Source organism: Neopelma chrysocephalum, unplaced genomic scaffold, assembly GCF_003984885.1.
Source record: "Neopelma chrysocephalum unplaced genomic scaffold, ASM398488v2 Primary Assembly neopelma1_361, whole genome shotgun sequence".
NCBI lineage: Eukaryota > Metazoa > Chordata > Aves > Passeriformes > Pipridae > Neopelma > Neopelma chrysocephalum.
In genome coordinates this window covers 1,093,493-1,114,000 of record NW_020898025.1, presented here as the reverse complement: position 1 = coordinate 1,114,000, position 20,508 = coordinate 1,093,493, and the positions used below count along the sequence as shown (strand labels likewise).

General features: G+C 47.7%; 1 protein-coding gene across 3 annotated transcripts in view; it reads right to left on the bottom strand.

Annotated features, from left to right (window-relative positions):
* The window catches only part of ARID1A (AT-rich interaction domain 1A), a 62,470-nt gene that overhangs the window by 18,821 nt on the left and 23,141 nt on the right, over positions 1 to 20,508 (bottom strand). For all 3 annotated transcript variants that reach the window (XM_027706054.1, XM_027706053.1, XM_027706055.1), the window contains exons 2-4: positions 14,665 to 14,877; positions 13,509 to 13,967; positions 12,380 to 12,493 (exon numbers count right to left, since the gene is read on the bottom strand). In XM_027706054.1, coding sequence (XP_027561855.1) covers positions 12,380 to 12,493; positions 13,509 to 13,967; positions 14,665 to 14,877 — 786 coding nt within the window. The remainder of the gene's footprint in view (positions 1 to 12,379; positions 12,494 to 13,508; positions 13,968 to 14,664; positions 14,878 to 20,508) is intronic.

Sequence of the window (20,508 nt, the reverse complement as noted above, 5' to 3'; positions counted from 1 at the left end):
TAGTTCATGCGTGTCCCCCCTGCCCTTCCATCACTGTTTCTGTTGGAGAGATCATTTCCTGCACCACAGTCTCAGAGGTATATTTGCTTACTGCTCAAGTATTATCTTCCTGAGGAAAAAAAGTTTGGTTTTATCTCAATGAAAGCTAAAAAACTGCAGAAAAAGCCTAAAAATAGTGCCTGAGATCTCTTGCAATTTTCACTACCTTCCTATTGTAGCATCGAAAGCACTGCTCCTTCATGCAGCTATTTGGGCGTTTTTCCCTGGACAACTTTGATAAATCCCACATTTCTACTGCAGAAACCATCTGAAGTGGGAGTAAAGAGACATTATTTCCAACATTTTGCATTAAAAAGCATCAACCAACACAAAAAAATCAAGAGCAAAACACTCCTCTCCCTGAGACCCACTGCATCGAACTGCAGCCACCAGTACAAGACACACAATGAGATTCCCCTCAGAGTCAATGAAGGGATCAGAATGTCCAGAAACAAGTCAGTCCAGCCTAAAACTGGGTGAAAATACTGGTATGTCCCTTAAATGCATTAAGGTAGTTTTAGTCTGAATCACCAAATGCATCCAAACACTGTTTTCCTCATCACTGAAATGAAGTTGGAGGCCAGACCCACTTGCAGCTTTAAAATCCCCACCACCACGAGCTGATGTGGTGTGGAATTTCAGAGCAGCCAAACCTTGGGAGCAGAGGGGCAGAGCCCAGAGCTGTGGAGGTGAGGGATTTTTAGGCTCAAAGGAAAAAAAAACCCACATAAATGTACACCTGAGACAAATACTGGCATGAAAGGACAGACACAGAGCGAGTGTGCAAAGTGAAATGTGAGTTTCCTTCCTTTATCAGGAGCATAAGTGCTTTTCCAAGAGGCAAGAGAGAAGGCTTTGGATGGAAGGACCTCAGGATGTGTGGAGGTCACTGTCTGCTCCAATATTCATACATGAACTGGGCAGACTAAGAGGGCAAGACTTGGTAATGCCAGACATGAAAATATCTGCAAGACATAAAATGAAGTAACATTAAAAACTGAAAATTAACTCCTAAATAACTAGGTAATGATCTTTAAAGCTGATGTCTTTGACCATTCTATGCATCAAAGCCTAAATCATTGAAAAACACCCAGTTTTAATTAAGCAGGTGGGTTTTGTGAGAGTGAGGGCCCCTCTGCATTGCTGACATACCATCAAGGACCCCACAGAGGAACAGCAGACCTTTAGCTTTGGATCAGATTCTCAGATTCTTAGTTTAAATGAGTTAGAAGTGAATTACACATCCCCCTTTCATGGCTGTTAGGACAGGAGTTGAAACACAACCATAAAAATCAAGTAACTCATAAAGTGACTTTCACCTCTAAAGATCTGTTAAGTTTTGTGAATTCCAACAATAAAGTCATTTCTCAGCAAAGAAGGGCTCTGCCAGCAGAGCAGCATTTTCTGAGTGTGTTATTCAGGACTGAGTTTCTCAGAAGGGAAACTCCTGCAAGGGGAAGGAGCAAACAGGGACTGGAATGTCTGAGTGCAAGCAGCTCATCAGTGAGGAGTCGGTTTCCTCCTATCAAGTTATCTCAGGACATCAAGCATCAAGGTTTTAACTAAACCTAAAGGACACCCCTGAGCTCTGATATCCCCAAACCAGGGCAAAATGAAATCTCTCCAACTCTCTACAGCCTGTTTTAAAGGCAGAGAAGCCTTAAAAAACCCAAAACCTCATGGAAATAATGGAGACCTGCTGCTGCTGCCGTGGGTTCTGGATGAAGCCCAAGAGGAGAGGGCCTGGGAGGTTTTATTTGCCTCCCACGGAGCATCAGGAGGAGACCTGGAAAGACACAGCAGCAGCAGGAGAAGGGCTCTCCCCTTCCCTCCTCCCCCAGCACAGCCAACAGAGCTGAGACAGGAGGTGAGGCTCAGCAGCAGTAACTCTGCCAACTCGGAGGAAACGTCAGGGTCTGGAGAATTTCCTCACGTGTTTCCAATGTGTTTTTTATGCATTTTATTGCTCATCTGCCATGCAGATCAAAAACGCTGGAGGGATTCCAACTATTTCACACAGAATCTCACACTCCAGGCTGGCTGCAGCCCCAAAAGCCTGAGTTTCTTCGCTTGAAATACTGCCCAGTGTTATTTTGGGATGTGACCTGATAGCGGAAGCCCACGGGGACCCTGGAACGATAACCGTTCCAGCTGCGATTGGATGCCCAAGCCTGGCCGGTGCCAGCACGGGTCTGTCAGTGCTGCTGACAAACAAGGGCTCGGCAGCAACACCTCCTTTTCACACCACAACAAACCCATGCCTGGAATCACACAATCTGGTACCCAGAGGAAAGGGGGCAGGGGAGTTCATCTATCCCAGGGAAAAGGGCTGCAAGTCCTGGCACGGCCGACACAAGGGAGCCGGGTTGGTTTGTGCTGGAAACAGCCGGGGTTCTTTTATCTGACAAGAGGAACCACCACCCCACTATCTGATAGGAGCTTGTTTGTTAAACAAACAAAAAGATGAAACAACGAGAAATACTTGAGATCAAGGTAATAAAATCCCAGAGGAGAAGAGAGATTCAAGGCTCCGCTCCGGCCCATCCCACTTATCTGGAAGAGCAGGAAGACTGACCAGAAAGCAAATGGAATAGCCTCCCCTGCCCATTCCCCGGCCTCAGTGCACGTGGGAAGTGTGGGGGAAGAGGGAAGGAGCTCAGGCAGGGTGGAATGATCCAGCACTATCAGATCACCAGACAGCACTCAAGGAAATTATGGTCTGGAGACGAGCATGTGGTGCAGCTTATAAATTCTGTAAGGCCAGTTATTTCCATAAAGATGCTCACAAGCAAGACCAGAGAACAATGGATAAATGTATTCCCCCACTCTTTCTGAAAGGGAAAAGGCCTCTTTATTCCTCTAATTGAAATGCCCACTTTCTATTACAAGTTCTTTCTCTCTGCAGTTGCTTTTCCACTGACTCAAAAACTACCAACACTTAAAAATCACAATCTTGTCCTTTCCTTTCCCCTTTATTTCCACACCCAAAATACCTCAATTCTCCCTATCACAACAATTACACAGCTGACTGGCAGGATCTCCCTGCTATTTTGGGGACATGGATAGACTCGTTCCTGCTCAGCAGCACAGGCAACTGAATCCTGCACCTCATGCTCCACAAAGCACTGTCTCCCAACACGGAGCAGCCTGGAGACCTCCCCGTGCTCCACTCACACCACACACCCACAGCACATCCAAGAGGACACCTGGCAAAGCCAACCTGAGGTTTCCACAGATGTGACAGACCAGGATGTCTTTCCAATGTCTTTCCCTCACCACATCTAGAACCTTTCTGGCAACACTCTGTTCCCCCGTGCTCTGTCCCCTGCCATACTCTGGGAAGAGTGGGGTAGAACCCAAAAACATGTATTTTTAAAGCTGTCAGTTTACCTGTTACTGATTTTGTGCTCATACACGTGTGGGAAACATGTCCATCCACATTCCCAAGCTGCCCAAGATGACTGAAGACTAATCAAATATAACCAAAGCCCAGCAACATGAGCTGGTGACCCCTGACAGTGCACAGCTTCCTCCACTGCCACGTGGCTCTTACCCCTTACTCTGTGACAAGCCAAAAAGCTTGGTTTTAAATTTAACAGGGAAGGATGACTTTCTCCTGGCATAAAAACCAGGGAATTCCCAGAAGGAAGCTCACTGCCACGCCAGCACAAGCTGCCCACTACACTTCCATGTTTTATGGAGCTCTGTAAATTCATGGCCTTCCCTCTTCTCTTACATCCCACTTCAAAATGGGACAAGATCAGCAATCAGAAGGAACAAAGGGATTTATTTATGCAATGAAAACACTGGGTTTGGCCCTTGGATACATCCCTGGAAGCTCAACCTCTAATGTGAGCAAGGATGACGTGTGGGCAACAAGAAACCAGAGAATTCTCAGGTTCTGCAAGAGAAAAAAGAAAAAAAAAAATCAAGATCCTGGTACAAAACTGAGGGTGCCACAAGGACCTTCGAGTCCTTACGTGCCACTTAACTCATCCACGCAGTCCTTGGGGAGAGGAAATAAGTGCTAGACTTTACAACTTCAAGGGGAAAACACCTGCCCAGTAAAACAAATATTGGGGAGGCAACACTAGCAAGGCTTCAGCCTGTGCTACAGGGTCCATATTCCCTTCCCTTCCGAGGAGTTTTAGCTCCTCTCAGGCATCAGCGCTGACAATTACAAACCTAAGATGGGGACTAGAACATGCCAGGAGAGATTCGTGCAGTTTCCCTGCTCAAAAAAAGAAGCTGAAAAGCTCATTCTTCCAGGCTGGCTTTAGACAAACTGGGAGAAGCTGCAGGCTCGAGCTGCACTGCAGGGAAAGGAGCATTCGGAGAGGAGGCTGTCGGGAGGAGGGGCTCGGTGGCACACGAGGAATTCTACTCTGACTGCAAAAATAAGCTGCTGTTCTAATCCAGCTCAGTTAAATCTAGGTGAGTCTGGTCCGCTGGCAGAGAGCAGGTACAAAATAAAGCAGGGAGGAGGACAGAGGGAAGTGCTGCTGGCTTTACTACATTCCTGCAACGGGAGCCTTGCGGAACAGCCGGCGCTGCTACCGCAGCAGCCATTGATTTTTCAGAGGTCGATACTCCACTCCCACAGATCTACTCGGCAGGAGCTTTAATCACATCTCCTGCTCCTACCCTGTGCCACCCCTCCTTCTCTTCTCCCTCCAAATAAAATAAAATAAAACAAAATATATTTAAAAAAAAAAAAACAACAACAAAAAAAAAGGAGGGCAAGAGGGTTTTCCACCCTCTCTGAGCACTGAGCAGACTGAAAAAAAATCTCATCTTCTCGGTCTTTGGAGAGCAGAGATTCAGAGCTGTAGTTGCAGCACAAAGTAGAGAAGGAGTAACATGATTCATCCACAGAACAAGATGTCGCTGAAGGGAAAGCCCGCCATGTGGAAGGCCAGCATTCCCACCCGGAGAGCGCTGGGTGCTGAGCTCTGTGCTGAGCTCTTCCGCAGGAGCCCGGGAGATGCAACAGCAAAAATGGACAGAAGAGTTTCCATTTAACCCTTTGGAGGCTGCTCAGCTGCTAAAAGCACTCCCAGCTTTATCCACAACATCAAATATCCCAGGCAGCAGGTAAATGCCGAATTTTGCTTGGCAGAGCAGCGTCACTTCGGCTATCCCAGAAGTTGTCCCATCCATCCAGAAGGGAAAGGATAAAACCTCCAGCTCCTACAGCAACACTGACCCCAAAACAAGCTGCAGGAACAAAGCAGGAGGATCCCAGGCACAACAAGCAGCAACATGGCAGCAGGACCAGAGGATGCTCTTACTGGTTTTCCGGACGGTGTGGGGATTAAGGAACCTACAAGTCGATCCCATCGTTTGGAAAGGTTGGTCTTGGGAAGGCAAGTGCAGGAGGGAAACTAGTACAGGCCTCAGCTGACAAAACCACAACCCATTTATTCAAAGAGCTTTTGTTTTCCTTCCAGAGGTTTTTAAGTCTCTTCCTTCAGTCTGAAGACAAACCCCAGATCACATAAAACACGGAATCACGGAAGAGGCAGGAAGCAACCCTCTCGTTGCCAGCCATGAGGATATTCCCATTCCCCAGAAGTGCTTCTCTGGAAAGCTCTTTCCAGAGGAACACATCCTCTGATGTGTTCCACACATTTGGACTCCAAAGCATTTAGTCATCCCAGCATGTGACTGTGCCACCAATGCCAACCACCCAAGTCAGGGTGGGCAAAGAGGTGCAGCAAAGGCAGGAGGCTGAAATGATTACAAAATTAAAAAGGCCCCTGTTCATCCAAGACTTTGGATTTTAAGATAAATCAGCTTTTAGTATTCTCATCTGCCTCTGAGACAACTAACAGTGATGCAACTAATTTCTGAAAAAGCGGAAGGAAGGAAGGTTTTAGGAGAGAACAAGATTTCTGAGGTCTCAGGTATTTGCAAGCCTGATGAATCCTGGTGGTTCTTTCACTGGAAGGAGTCTCTGCCCATGGGTGGAACAAGATGAGCTTTAAGGTCCCTTCCAACCCAAACTATTCTATGATTTTAAGAGACAGCTGGAAGCTGGCAGCTCCTTCCCAAAGTCTGTCACACCTGTGGGGAGGCAGGGATGGAGCAACATGGCTGAGCCCCAGACACTGGAGCATCTCCAGAGAAACCACTTCCCATCAAGAACCTTTCTGTAATGCCACCCCCGTGCCCAGGTACCACTGACCCATGTGGGATGGAGACACCAGAGACACGACTGGAAAGAATCAAGGAAATTCCCCTCTCATTCTGGCTCTGAGCAGGGAGTGTGCACGGGAAGAGGTAAAATATCCATGGAAACCTGGCCCAGGCCAGGCACTGACGTCTGCCCAGTGCTCCCCTCGGGGTCAGAATGCCAAAACAGTCAATTCCTAGAGATGTCACTTTTTGTCATTTCAGGAAATTAAACCTTTTTTTTTTTCCTTTAAATAAAGGTTTCTGTCTTCCTGTGTAAGACCTGATTCAAAACTGTAATAAAAACCAACCATAAAACTCCTTCTCCAATATCAGGAGGGGTTTGGAATCCTGGCATGACCCATCCAAGCCCATCCTGGCTGCGGGAAGGGCTCGGGGCAGCTGAAGCCTTGGGCCCCTGCCATGCCCCACATTTGGGCACCATGTGGAAAGAGTTTTCTCCATGACATTTATGATCCCACTCGTCTCCAAGACAAATCAATCCTGCACGCCAAAAGGATATTAAGAGGGAAATGATTCCTGTAGAGCAAAAGCTCAGGTGTGGCAGTGCTTAAAAACTGTGTTAAACACCTTTATTACCCCTGCAACCGCTCCACACAGCAGATGGAGGTCACACCAACACAGATTCTCCCTCCCCAGCACGGGGTGAGGCCTCTGGCAGGGTTAAGTTTTGATGGAAAGGGAAGAGCATGAGGATCATACGCTCAACATCAGACTGACAAGCGGCTTCCGCGCCTTTTAAAGGGTCTCCAATGACACCGAGTCAGCAGCAAAAAGGAAGTGAAAAAATGATGTTCCAGCCTCACAACGAGGAGAGCTGAGGGTCACCCTGTGAGGTCTGAGCTCCGGCCACGGCGCAGGAGCAGCTCGGGATCCTCCGGCTGCGGCGGCGCAGGGGACGCGTGTGACAGAGCACAGACCATTGTTCGGGATCCAAGAGCAGGACTGGTCATCCTACAGCAATTTCCTGCTGCAGCACTGACCTGCCTAATCACTGTGGCCAGGCCTGGAAGAACAAGGGTAAAAGAACAGGAGCCTGTTCTGTGCTGAGGGAGCTGCCGGCCGCTCCGGGGATCACCAGCTCTGCTTCCAGCTGGGTCAGAATCGCTGGGAAGCAAAGGAAGGGCTGGGGGCTCGGGGAATCTGTGCGAGGCGTGCAGGCAGGAAGCAGAGCTGAGCTGCTCACGACCAGAATAGAAACAGGAAACGAGCCCGGCATCAAGCATAGCACAGCTCCTGCATCAGCGGCTCCAGCACAGCTCCGGGGGGATGCTCGGCACAGCTCCGGGGGGATGCTCGCCGCTGGAGGAGGTGACAGGCTCCAGGCAGTGCAGTGTGGAGTGGGGAGTTCCCCCCCTGAACACCGTTCAGACCCAGAGGAAGGGGTGGGAGAGGAGAAAATTGCCACATGGACACACAGCAAAGCAACCCCGGAGCGGGTCGCAGGCGTGAAACCGGAGCGGTTGGAAGGTCAGGGTGGCTCTGGAGCAGCACCCCGTGTTCTCCACTATTAGAGAAATGTAAAAAATTGGGGGGGGAAAAAAAAGGCACAGCCTCCTCAAGAAACCACACAATGGTGGCCACAGTCACACACTCAAAAAAATCTTGGGCAGAGGAGCACTGACCAGGGAAAACCACATTTTTAACTACCCCATCACCGTAACTTGGGATAAAAACTGTTCAGATCAGCATAGACTGGAATGCATGGATATCTACCACCAGAGTTCTGGGTCTTGTGCTCCTGGGGGAAGCCTCGGGGTGCTGGTGGGTTTATCTGCATATCCACTGTGCTGCCCAGGCCCCACAGCACTGCCCTGCTTTGAAATGCACACACGGCTAATCCCTCTCCTAAGGCAAGCAATAAGACAAGCTCAAAAGGCCAAATACAAACCAAACAGAAGCAGGAAGTCCCATATGGAAAGAGAAAAAAGGAGAGGGGAAAAAAAAAATAAAAGGCTTGAAGTGACCAGCAGATTCAACTATAAAAGGTTCTTTCTCTCTTTCCCCTGAAAAAATTGTCAAAATTATTCATTTTAAGCTCAAAGAACAGGCTGCTCCTCCCTCCCTCCACAGCAGCTCTGAGACAGTTTTTTGCTGCATTTCAGCCTGTTGCATTGATTATTTCCAGGTCAGGGGACGCAGCTGACAGAGCTCAACTTTATTCCACTTCAAGCACTCCCAGAGCACAAGCTGAAATGACCAGTTGTTAAGAATGGAAAATTCAAATTGTGCTTCCGTGACAACCTCCAGGGTCCAAATTCAGTAACTACTTGACTTAGAAAGGAAGAGATAATCAAACCAAAACCACCCCACAACTGCTGGGGATATTCACAGACAGGCTCTGCCAAAACTCTGCAGCCTCATTCCTCTCCCCTCCCCACAAATCCTAGTTTTGTTAAATCCACACTGCAAAGACCCAAGACCAAAATGCAAGTTTGGAAGTTAAGCATGGATCAGGAATGTTTTCAGTTGGTTATAATCCTTTCTGCCACTGACAAGACACTTTCCAGATTTAAAGTCAGACATGAACCAAAGTGAAACACCACTAATAAATCAAACAGTTTTCCAATAGTGCAAAAAAACCAAAATACTGAAGTTGAAAGTATTCCCACTCTACAACAAGATGAATATAAACTGCCCAGAACACAGATGGGGTTTCTCCCTCAGGATATCCAGTACACTGACCAAACTAAGGACATTCTGGGCAGGGAATTCTGAAACTTTTGCCCAAGCTGTCCTAGTTTGCTGCCATAAAAATTCAAAGATAACTTTGCAGTGTCAGGACCTCCAAAACCGTGCCAGTATCTGCCCTCCTGGTTTGGCTGTATGTCCCACCCCAAGCAAAACCCTTCCTACTGAAATGCTGAAACAACACCTCTCACACCAGTTTTGGGCTCCACGTGTAGGAAAACTTCACTGAAGAAATCCCAGAAGCTCCAGTGGAAAGCAAATATAAGCCAGTGCACACAGATTTGCTTTAAAAATGGCTTTTGGGGCCAACCTGGAAGCTCAAACGCCACAGACACCAACCTGTGCCTGGGAAGGAATGAACAGCCTGGTGGGCACCACTGCCTCCACCCCTCATCCATTTCAAAGCCATCAGGAACTTGCCCCCAACTCCTTCAAAGCCATGAGACAGAGACTGGGGCAAAGCAACATCTGTTCCACGTTCCACAGCGAGATACAAAATCCCTCCCAACAATCCTAAAACTCCAAAGAACTTTGCAGCAGAACCGACCCGCAATCCAAACCCAAACGGGTGTTCCAGCACCCAATTTGCTTCTCCCAGACTTGCTGCCAGCACCTTCCGTGGCTGAAGGCAGTTGATAGCTGGAAGTGTTTGACTCTTTCAGCCTCAGAACCCAAACTTCAAACGGTGAAGACACCGGATAAACTGGATACAACTCGCCAGGAGGAATTTTTTTGCTAAGGAGAAGAGACTTGGGAATCTCCTGGGAGAAACGGTTTTATCCTAAGGATGACTATTCCTCTGTTACACCCAGACACAAAAGACTGCACTTCACTTCTCCCGTGCAATTGCAATCTAAGTTTAGTTTGGCTGCAATCCTGGCAGAAGCTCCCTTGGGAAGCAGTGAATTTTACATAGAAATTCCTCACCTTGCCTGCTACAGGAAGGAAGAACAGCCAGGACACTCACAGGGATGCTGTTCCTCTTTAAAAGGCATCAGTGAGCTCATATGAGCTCAGGAGAAAGTTTAGTTACTGGCACAAAAATCATTACTGGGAAGGGATTTCGAAGCCCCCACCCAGAACAATCAACGTGACATTCCTCAGGCCCCTCCTGACAAAGCCATGGGAGCTGAACAACTTGACAATGTCCCTGCCAGGAGATCACCACCTCCTGAAAGGGTGATGGATCAGCCAAAGAAATATTCCCCCTTTATTGCTTAGAATTCCAAAGTGAACATTGATCTACAATATCAACGTGTAAAGGCCAGAGCCTCACAAAGGCATTGGGTACATAAATTTAATACTTTCCAAGGACCCAAAGAGCAGGAACCTCCCTTTTCCTGCTGGGAAATATATGTTTAATTAAAGATGATGCATAGCATGATTTGCCCTGATTCCAAGATACCCTGTGAATAATTCCACAGTGCCCACCGAGGCTTGGAAAAGGGCTCAGAACTAGGAAAAAAAAAATAAAAGCCCACAAACTAACTCTGCTTCTGTAAGTCATCCATGATGGCAAAAGAGGGATCTAGGAATCCTCCTGAGCAGGATAAAACCTTCTAAACCAGACAGACTGAGCAATATGAGGAAGATAAAAAGAAATTGATGGTGCACTTCCATGGAGCTCTTGTGTTCCTGAGCATCCCCAGGCCAAACTTTGTGCAGGAGATTGATCACTGAAAACAAGGAGTTGGCTTCCAGCATCCCAGAGGTCCTGCCTTTTAACCACCCCACAGCATCCCTGTCTGAGGCCTTCCTCAGTTGGTGGCTGCTCTTGTCCTACAGGATCCAAACAAGGTGACAAGGAATTGTGGAACAAGTACAAGAATAAGAGTGATTTTTCTGCAGGGAGCCTCCTTTTTTTGGAGTTTTGCCTACCAAGAAAGAAAAGGCCCAAAAATACACCAGTAAGCTAAAGACTGTTGGATTTCTTAAATGCAAATTATTTGGTGATAAGGCCAGGAAAACCATATATTCCCTCGTTTCTGGGTTCCTTCACTCTTGCAGCAGAGATGAATTCCTTTTCTTAGACTGCCAGGGAGAAGGGACAACTTGAAAAGGGCCAAATATATTTAACCACAAGGTATAAAACAAACTCCCACTTGGTGCTGAGCAGGAGCCACTTCTGTGAAGCAGAGCTACAAATTCCTATAATCCAAGTCAGGGGGATCAGTAGGGTTCAGGAAGGCTCCAGCAACAATGCCACTGAACAGGACTTCCCACCGTTCCAAGCTACAGCAATTTCTTCAATTACTTCACTTCACTTTTCCTACGTTCCTCGCCAGAAGATGGGTCACATGGAAGAACTTGTGGAGAGGCAGAGTGGAAAGAAACATGCTATTTAAAAAGATTTTTTTTTCCCCAGGCCTCAGAACAAATTAAATCTTTGTAATCAGGGTCCAAAAGGCAAAAAAAAAAAAAAGAGAGGGAAGAAAACGGCAACAACCCACAACTACTCCCATTAGGTGGTCAGAACTAGAATCACTCTGTATTTTGGGTGACAATTTGTACCCACAATCCAAAGGAATTATTTCAAGGGGCTCACAACAAAGCTGTTCTCATTGCTGGGAGCAAAAATAACTTGGTTATACACACAGCTCACTCCTCTGGCCAATCCAACTGCAGCTCCAAACACTGGCTTAGCCAGTGGCTAAATAAAAAAATAAAAGCTCACTCGCTTCCTACTGGGTAGAATTCATGCAACCAGTAAAATCAGAACTCAGCAGCTCCAAACTTTTCCTCCAAGTCAGAGGCACAGACCAAGTTGTGCAAACTAATCTAAACTTTTAATACTTCTCCATTTTCTTGACGTTTTAACCCAAAGTTAAACTACTCTGGTCCAAAAACTGCTGAACACTGGGCACTAATCTCATCCCCAACTGGTCACTGTACATCCAGCAAGCAGATTTAGGATGCAAAAGGAAATATAATTCTCCATCTGTCAAGGAAGGAGCTACATGGGACTGATCTTCCTCACTCCAGGTACTAATAAACTTGTCTTTTTCACCAACTGTTCAGTCAGATTGGACCAAAGAAGCTTAAATCAGCAGTATAAGGATCCAACGAGACAGAAAGGGAATGGTGCTCCAGGCTGCCAACCACCAGTGCCACAGTGGGCTAAGGAAAAGAAAAATAAAATAAAAATGAGACAATTTCCCCTGAAAGTCAGGGCCTACTCTGACAGAGGTCAGGTACTTCAGCCACTGCAAACAGAGAGCCCAAAAAATGAAATGTTTTAGGTAGAACCTGCCGAGCAGAGTACTCAGGGTTAAACTTCCCTCTCAAATCCATTACTTTTGTAAATTACATTCAATCTCCAGTGGGAAGCCAGAAGCTAATGACTTAGTAAAAAGCACAGGCAGCCTCCATCATTCCCATTTCCATGTGGAATACTACCAGTGCTAATTTATCCTGCTGTGCTTCTGATTGCCCTCACCCCGTTCCCTCCACTCACCGGCAGGCTGGAAGGTCTGGACTGAAGATTCAAGTTCATGTCTTCTTGCCCTTTACTGGAAGCCATTGAGGGAGCAGATGATGCCTGGGACCCAAATGAGTCTTGAGATAACTCCTGAAACATCAAGAAACACCAAAAAACCACCACAAATGGGAATGCAATAAAGCCTCTGTTGGAATCACTCTGGTATATTCTCACATTGCGGAAGATTCGTGTTCCCTTGGTGACATTTGATCAAAACAGGAGGCAAGACAGCAAAGATTTGCACACAAACACTGCCCAACTACTACAGAGTTGGGAGTACAAGTCTAAAATGTGACAGAACAGTATCCTTGAGCTTTCCCTTACAACAGATCCTGGAGATCAGAGGCTGTCCTGGGATCTGCTCGTTTCACTTCTTCACCTTCTAACATCTCACCAAGTACCTCATTACATACACAAGGCAAGTCAATTAAAACCTTCCACTTTTCAACAGCTGCCTTGGATGCCTCGCAGTGTTTGCTGAAAGGTCCCAGCCAGCTTTGTTTCTCCTCCCTAAAGCCAAGTTTTACATTTAAGAGCAAACTCTTCCATCACCACCCACGTGTCGCTCTGCAAACTGTGCTCTGCCATTGTGCTAAAACGAGTAGCTGTGGGACCACCTGGAGAACTGCAGGTGGAAACCATTCCATTGTGGAATCCTTTACACCGCTATCCACAGAAGCACTGAGGTTGGAAAAGACCTCCAAGGTCATTGAGTCTCACCTCTGACCAATCACCACCTTGTCAACCAGACCAGAGCACTGAGTCGTTCCCTGAACACCTCCAGGGATGGGGACTCCACCACCTCCCTGAGCAGTTCCAATGCCTGACAACCCTTTCCATGAACAAATTCTTCCTGAATTGCCAATCAGCAGCATTTTTCTTAGCATGAGTCTTTAAAACTGCAGTACTAGAATGGCTCTGCCTACTACCACATCTGAGATACAAGAGAAGTCAGTCCAGCTCTGATCATATCCTCCCACCCAACTTGTTAACGCGTTCAACCGATTTTAATGCACAAACCAAAAGGATTTGCACAACTTTTTTTTTTTTTTAAAAACTTTCAGAAGATAAAAAAAAAAAACCAAAAAGGCAGGAGATGACCTACCTGAGGAGGGGGGAAGCGTTGCTGGGAATACGCAGACTGCGGCTGCGGCGGCTGGGACTGGGGGTACGACGAGGACTGCTGGGAGAGGGCTGAGGAAGCTGATTGCTGGGTTTGCTGCTGCTGGTACGGCGACTGTGACTGCTGCTGGGAGTAGGGGGGCTGGCTCTGGGGGTGCTGCTGGGCTGTGGATTGCTGCTGGGGGTATGGAGTCGGGGACTGCTGATGGGGCGGCTGGGATTGCTGCTGGGAATACGCCGGCTGCGATGTCTGGAGCTGCGGGGCTTGAGATTGAGGCTGTTGCTGCTGCTGATAAGAAGGCTGAGAGTGAGGGGTCTGGGATGGAGGCTGCTGGGAGTATGGAGGCTGCTGCTGCTGGGGGTGAGGGCTTTGCTGGTTGTAATATGGAGTCTGGCTTTGCTGCCCATACGCGCTGGGGCCCTGCTGCCCGTAGGGAGGCATCTGCAGAGGAAGAGGATGGAGTTATGCCAGTTACAAAGGTATTTCACACACACACACACACACACACACAGAGATTATCCTCAAGAAGTAAAAATTCAGAAGCCTGTGCAGAGCAGTTAACTGGGAACGTACTGGAAATGCCAACACCTACGTATTTCCCAGACAACAGCAAAAGTCACTTGTGTGTGACATTATTCTTGGCAGTAACAAAATTTTAATAGCTAAGCCTTTAGGGATCTCCATCTGACCACCCTTCAAAACTGAAAGGAAAAACTGCTTGCTCCAATAAAAAAAAAAAATAAAAAAAAATTGTCTCTTGAATCCTGCAAACAGTCCAGCAGGCGCCACTCGGATCATGTAATGAGCCAAAACTGACCTGAAGTCATTTCTTCTGCAAAGAACAGCTGTGTCTTTAACACAACACAGCGGAAAGAGGATCTCCCTCCCCTCGCTATGTATTTTTCCCTTGTTGGATTCACTGCTCTGCTGCTGCTTCTCTTGGAGACGAGGATTCCACAGGCCCTCGGGTGTCGATCACACCTGCATCCAGGTGTGGGGCAAAATGCAGCCTAAAGAAATGCCATTTTGCCTAAATAACCGGTTCCAACCCGGCAGAACGGGATCCCTTCAGAAGACACAGCATTTTGTTGTTCCTTTCCCTGCTGTAACACAGACTACAGAAGACCAGGTGCTCTACCTGTTGTGCATATGAGATGCTGCCCATCGTACTTTGCGTCCTGCTTTGCATTCCCATGGGATATCTCTGGGGAGTCTGTGGCCCATAGGGCTGTCCTGGGTAGCCATGTCCTTGCTGTGGCCCCGCCTGAGGTCCCTGCTGTTGGGTGTAGGGGTTGTTCCCTCCGTAGGGCTGTGGCCTCATCTTCCCCATCTGATCCATCGGGCTCGAGGGCTGCAAGGCAAGTTGTGACACGTGATGTACATCCAGATACCACAGGAATTGCTTCCGACTTCCCAAAAACCCCAGAAGGAAACTCCAACAGGTCGGCGCAGGGAAGAAGCTGCTCATCTCCCCCTTCCCAGCTGCTAAACTCCAACATTACAGTTGGAATTACAGCAGGATTCCTGCTGTCCTTTCAAACCCACAGATGTTTCGCCAAGAACAAACCCAATGAGAAGTCATTTAATGCTGACATATCTCCCGTGGCAGGACAGGGAAGAAGGATCATTAAGAAAGATGAATTATCAGTGTAAGCGGCTTTTCCCCATAGCAGGTAGTAGTTTAATGTCCAGATATTCCACAATAAGGTAAATTTAGGCTGGAAATTTAAATATTCACAAGAAACACTGCTTTTTTCACGTATAACAAGGTCTCCCAAAACACTACAGGCTGTTAATTTACACTTATGCATTTCAATTAATCCACCCTGATGCAGTAACTCCGGTCAGTGCTACTGACATCCACGGCAGTTTCATTTTTGCATTTTTTTTTTTTACATGTGCTTTGTGTCTGCTGCCTTTTGTAGAATAAAGAGTTCTGAATCGAATTTATTCGGATGCACGCAAAAAACACTTTGTCAGCCTTGAAAGTCAGCAGCTGAGACAAGACAAGTGAATAAATGCAACTTTCCTTGGACTTCCTAATCTGTGCTACCCCTGCCTGGAGCCAAGACATGGGAATAGTCAATCAGATTTCCTGAAAGCACCATAAACCTCAAGACTATAAACCTCAAAACAGAGGGGTTTTTTTACCTTGGCAGTGCTATTCCCACACTAAAGGAAGGGCTGTTTTGGCGTGGTGACCTCTAAATGAATCCCAGCACAGTCCTTAACCTCCACCACTTGGACTGAATGGGAATCCTTCCCTGATCTCCTGGTGACCTAACTAATACCAATTAGATGTTTTCCACCAGATCACCATGACAATGGACTCTCTATTACACCATCCCTTCCTGCCACGAGCCCTGGGGTGGTATTTGTACAGATCCACCCTCTCTAGCTGAGCTCAGGTGCTTGAGGAGTGGCACTACAGGTCTGCACAAGCAAATATCACACACAGCCAGCTCTGGCTGGAAAATCTGAAGAATCCCGGAGACCAGAACAGGATTTCACTTATGTTTGCTGAATCCACCCTCCCAGGGAAAAAAAAGTTCTTGCAGTATGCTACACTTCAGAAAATCCTACCCCAAGAGCCAGCACAGCTTGAAGCCCCAGCACACAGACCCTGTGAACATTTGTTTGACCAGCTGTCTGCTGAGTTTGGCTGCCAGCAGAGGCTCAGCCCCAGCCCACAGCAACACCGAGCCAGAGGGGCACCACAGGGAGTTAATGGTGCTCTGGTGGGGCAACAGCAGCTGGGCCATGTGAGGGATTTAATGGGGATGGCAGGAAAAGCACCCCGTTATTGGGAAAAGGGGGGCTGCCCGGTCAATGGAAAGCAGGCTCCACGCACCAATATGGCACAAATCAGTTAAGAACCAGGTCCAAGTCCTCTACTCTACTCTAGCCCAGCTTCAGACACCCACAGAATCATAGGATATGCTGAGCTGGAAGGGACCCACAAGGATCATGGAGTCCAACTCCCTGCACAGGACACCCCCAAGAGTCACACCGTGTGCCTGTGAGCTTTGTCCAGATGCTCCTCGAGCTCTGTCAGGGGTGGTAAAGCAAACATCCCTGCAAACACAGCATCTGTCATCCTGTGGAACCTGTTCCCAAACGACCCTGTGCATGGCACTGGTGTGATTCTCCCTGCAGGGGCGGATTTTGGATGCCCTTCCATGCTCAGCTGTGCTGATGTTCCCATTCTCCTCCACACTGATACTAAAACAGTTCTGAAGAAGTTGCATTTCGTGTTTTGTGTTCAAGTTACCACAGATGCTGCTGCTGCTGAGGAGTAACACAGACACACGCTGCAGGACTCCAGGCTCCTTCTCCAAGGATGCCCCAGATCCCTGTACCCCATACCCAGAGCCCACACAGGGTTCTGTGCCTGGCTCTGAAAAGGAGCTTCCATTCATGGGGGCAGAAAAAAAGAGCTCTTTGATGGCTCTGGTTGGAATCCTCAGAGCTACAGGGCTCAATCCTGAATGGAGCACCCATGTGGAGCCCCCATACACCCTAAAGGATGCAAATTGTGTTTACATCTTCCCAGCAATTGTTGCTAATGCTTCCCCAGTCCTGCCTTGTGGGTATCACCTTACATTACTGACATCTTCTCCCTCCCCACATTATCTTCTTTGGTATGTAAAAACAGGGCCACCAGGAGGTTTCCCAGCCCCTGGCTTTTGACTTCAACCTCTCTCTCACCACCCCCAAACACACACACACATCATTCCTTCCACCTTATAAAGTGCAACTTTGCAGTTACTGACTAAATATTTCAGTATCTTTTCTGTTCGTTACTTGCTTCCTCCTGGTTATAACTCACCTCTGCAGGTAGCTTCTCAAATACATTCCTTTTGAGAGATTTTGGTTTTTAATTTATTTTTTTTTTAAATACACTCACACCACATGCTGCCACACCTCTGCACTGATTTTCTTGTCTGTGGTCACCCACAACAGTAACCATCTCTTCAGGAAAGAGAGAAACAAGGTGAGGATTCACTTTTTCATGACTCCTACAGGAAGCATGACGACTGCTAAAAAACTCCCAAGAAACATTTGGAACTGTTTATGCAGCCATTTAAAAAAAAAAAAAAAAGAGAGAAGAAGGGAGGGAAGAGAAAAAACCCAAAACACAAACCCCAAAGATATTTCCAGGATGTGACCAAATCGTCACCTTGATTGCTCAGCGTAGGAGGACACAACAGTGCCTCAAACTGCCACCCTTCCACCAGGCCCCAGCACAGAGAAGATGCTAAAAACAAACACGAAGAGCATCTAAATTGCAGCCTTAAAGATAAAGTTCTATCAACAGAAGAAATGTAAACGCCAATTAATCTCTAATGAAGGAACTATTTCATACACAAGCCAACAGGCTCATTCGTGCTCCCCGGGGCTGCATCTCAAACGCTGCAACGTGTTGTTTCCTCCCTCAAAATATCCCACTAATTCAAAATATCCCACATCTCTCTCTCTTGCTGACGGGGCTTTAACTGCTCTCCACTTGGTATTGTTGCTCTGGCTCAAAGAGCCAACCATCAGGAAGCCTCCTTGAATCTGCTACCTCAATCCTTTTAGGTAGTTTAACTACGTGTGCCTCATGAAAAGAAAAAGGTTGAAACGCAGGGATGTGGGGATTGATCCAAGAGCTCCTGTGAAGGTGCTGGGAGGAGCAGAGGTGCTGCACAGCCCCTTTGTATGCCCGTGTCACATGAGCCAGGCCGAGAGGAAGCGATGCCTGCAAGAACACTTCAGGATTAATAAGGAAATACCAAACTCTGACTGCAAAAGGCTGGAAATTCTTCTCTGGACTGATACGTGGGAAATCCTTTCAATAGGAAACCACAGGAGTAGATTACTGTGATTACACTTCAAAAGCAAAGGCCCTGCCACAGAGAGACATAATTGAGAGAAAGTGTTGCTCCTTGATCACTGAAGTCCAGACCCCCTGCTTACACCTCCCTGCATTCATAGAAATTGCTTCTATTCTCCCTCAATCCCGCTATCTCTGCTGTTGTGTAACACTGTCAAGTACCAAAACCTGGCAAAATATTGTCCTGCCACCAGTCAAACTTCCGAAAGGAGAGCTGGGTGGTTCTGTGTGTAATGAGAGCGACCGAACGCTGGTGCTGCGGGGAAACTGCTGAGCTTTTGGGAAAATTTTAGATATTTCTAGGCTAAAGAGTTTGTAACAGCAAGCCCAGAGCGAGCTTAAATTGCCGAGTTCAAAAGCTCTTCAAATCACTACGTGTGATGTGAAGGGTGCCAGACCCCTAAATTGAAGCAGCACAGGGAAATCAGCTCTTCTTCCAAACAACACCAGCGTTTTCTTTAAAAAAAAAAGAAAAGCTTTAAGCAGACAAGAGGATTCCACAATAGTTCTTTTGAGATTTTGTCTGGTAGAAGACAAATTTGGCCTCTTGAATGAGTAGTTTGGTTAAAGTGGAGGGGACTTGCTATTGGTCCCAGCAGGAAAATGAGTAAAGGGAAGAGGTAAATCCCACTTTGGAAGCAAGAGCCAAACCCTCCACAGCTGTACAGAAAAATGGAATTCTGACCTTCCCAGTTACCTTATTACGTATTTCTATTTTATTAGGCCAGAGGAAGAAAAGGAAGGAGAGTCATTTACTGAACTCTCCAGTTTCAAATCAGCATCATTCAACTATTGGCAAATGCGGGGTGTTGGCCACAACTGGTTTCCTCATCTGCCCCCTGAAAAAATAAGAATGCCAAAAAAATAAGAGAAAAGCCCTAAGCCCTCACCTTGGCTCTTGAACCTTTTCCTGACCAGCTCCGTTGTCCGTTTTTCGTGATAAAAAAATAATAAAAAGCATTCCTGGCTGTTTAACCGAGAGAAGCCCTAATTGATTCCCACAGTCATTAACCTGCATTTTACCTCGGAGAGTGGTAGTTAAGGAAGTCGGCACTGCTATTTATAACTCATCTCAAATTGAGGGCAGACTGCCTAAAATCTAACACATCCCAGCTGTACTCCTGTTTGAACTGGGGCCAAGGGAATTTTTTAAAGCAATCTTGGCACTGAATGAATGACACCAACAGTATGAGCGCGCGTGTGGTTGTGTTGTGGTGACGTAGCAGTGGAGGTGGAAGGGGAAGGGGGGGCCACGCGCCGTAATCCCTCTCTCCCAAGCCCGGCTCAGCCCCGGCCGGCACTGGAGCCGGAGCCGCCCACCCAGAACCAAACACAGGAAACGTCTTTTCCTGTGGAACGCCTTGAAGTGAGAAGCACATGGCTAATCTGCATAAAAAGCAAAGCCACACCAACTCCTGCCAGGAAGGTTAGTGCTCGTAATCTCTGGCCATGGAGCTGGCTGCCTGCGAGGACTTGGACCCGCGCCGGATAACCCAGAAAGAGCCGGGAACAGATGGGAAGGACCCCGGCAGCAACAGCCCCGCACGTGACGCGCCACATGGCCCCGCCAGCACCAACTATTGTTTGGCTACCGGTACAAAGACGAGCCAGGCCAGGCCCGGGGAATCCAGTGAGAGGCAGCAGCTGCTCCCTGCCCACCGTCAGTTTGGCTGGAGAACGGGGACCACCAGACCCCGAGGGGCTGGAAGTTGCCCAGCTGAGAAGATGCTGAGCGGCGCCGGTCCCGGTTAACCCCGTCCCGCAGGCTCAGGGAACCAACTGCTCACCTCCCCCAGGCTGGATCCACACGGGATCTTACTGCAGTGAAGAAACTGGGTCTTGTAGAAGAGCGGGCCCTCAACTCGTGTCTCCAACCCCTCGTTACCCAAAGGCAAGGACAAGTGGTCTCGGCAGCCAGTGGAGCTACAAAGCACATTGCTGTGTTGGCTACAAAAACTGCATTAGTGATGGACAACGCTGGGAAAGGGGAGTTGTTTTCCCCAAGAATTTGTCAGCTGGGATTGTGGTCATATTGGATTTAATCACTGAAACCAGGAAAAGGGCTAAAACTACCCCTGCTCCCCCAGCCGTCCTATGCTGTTCCTA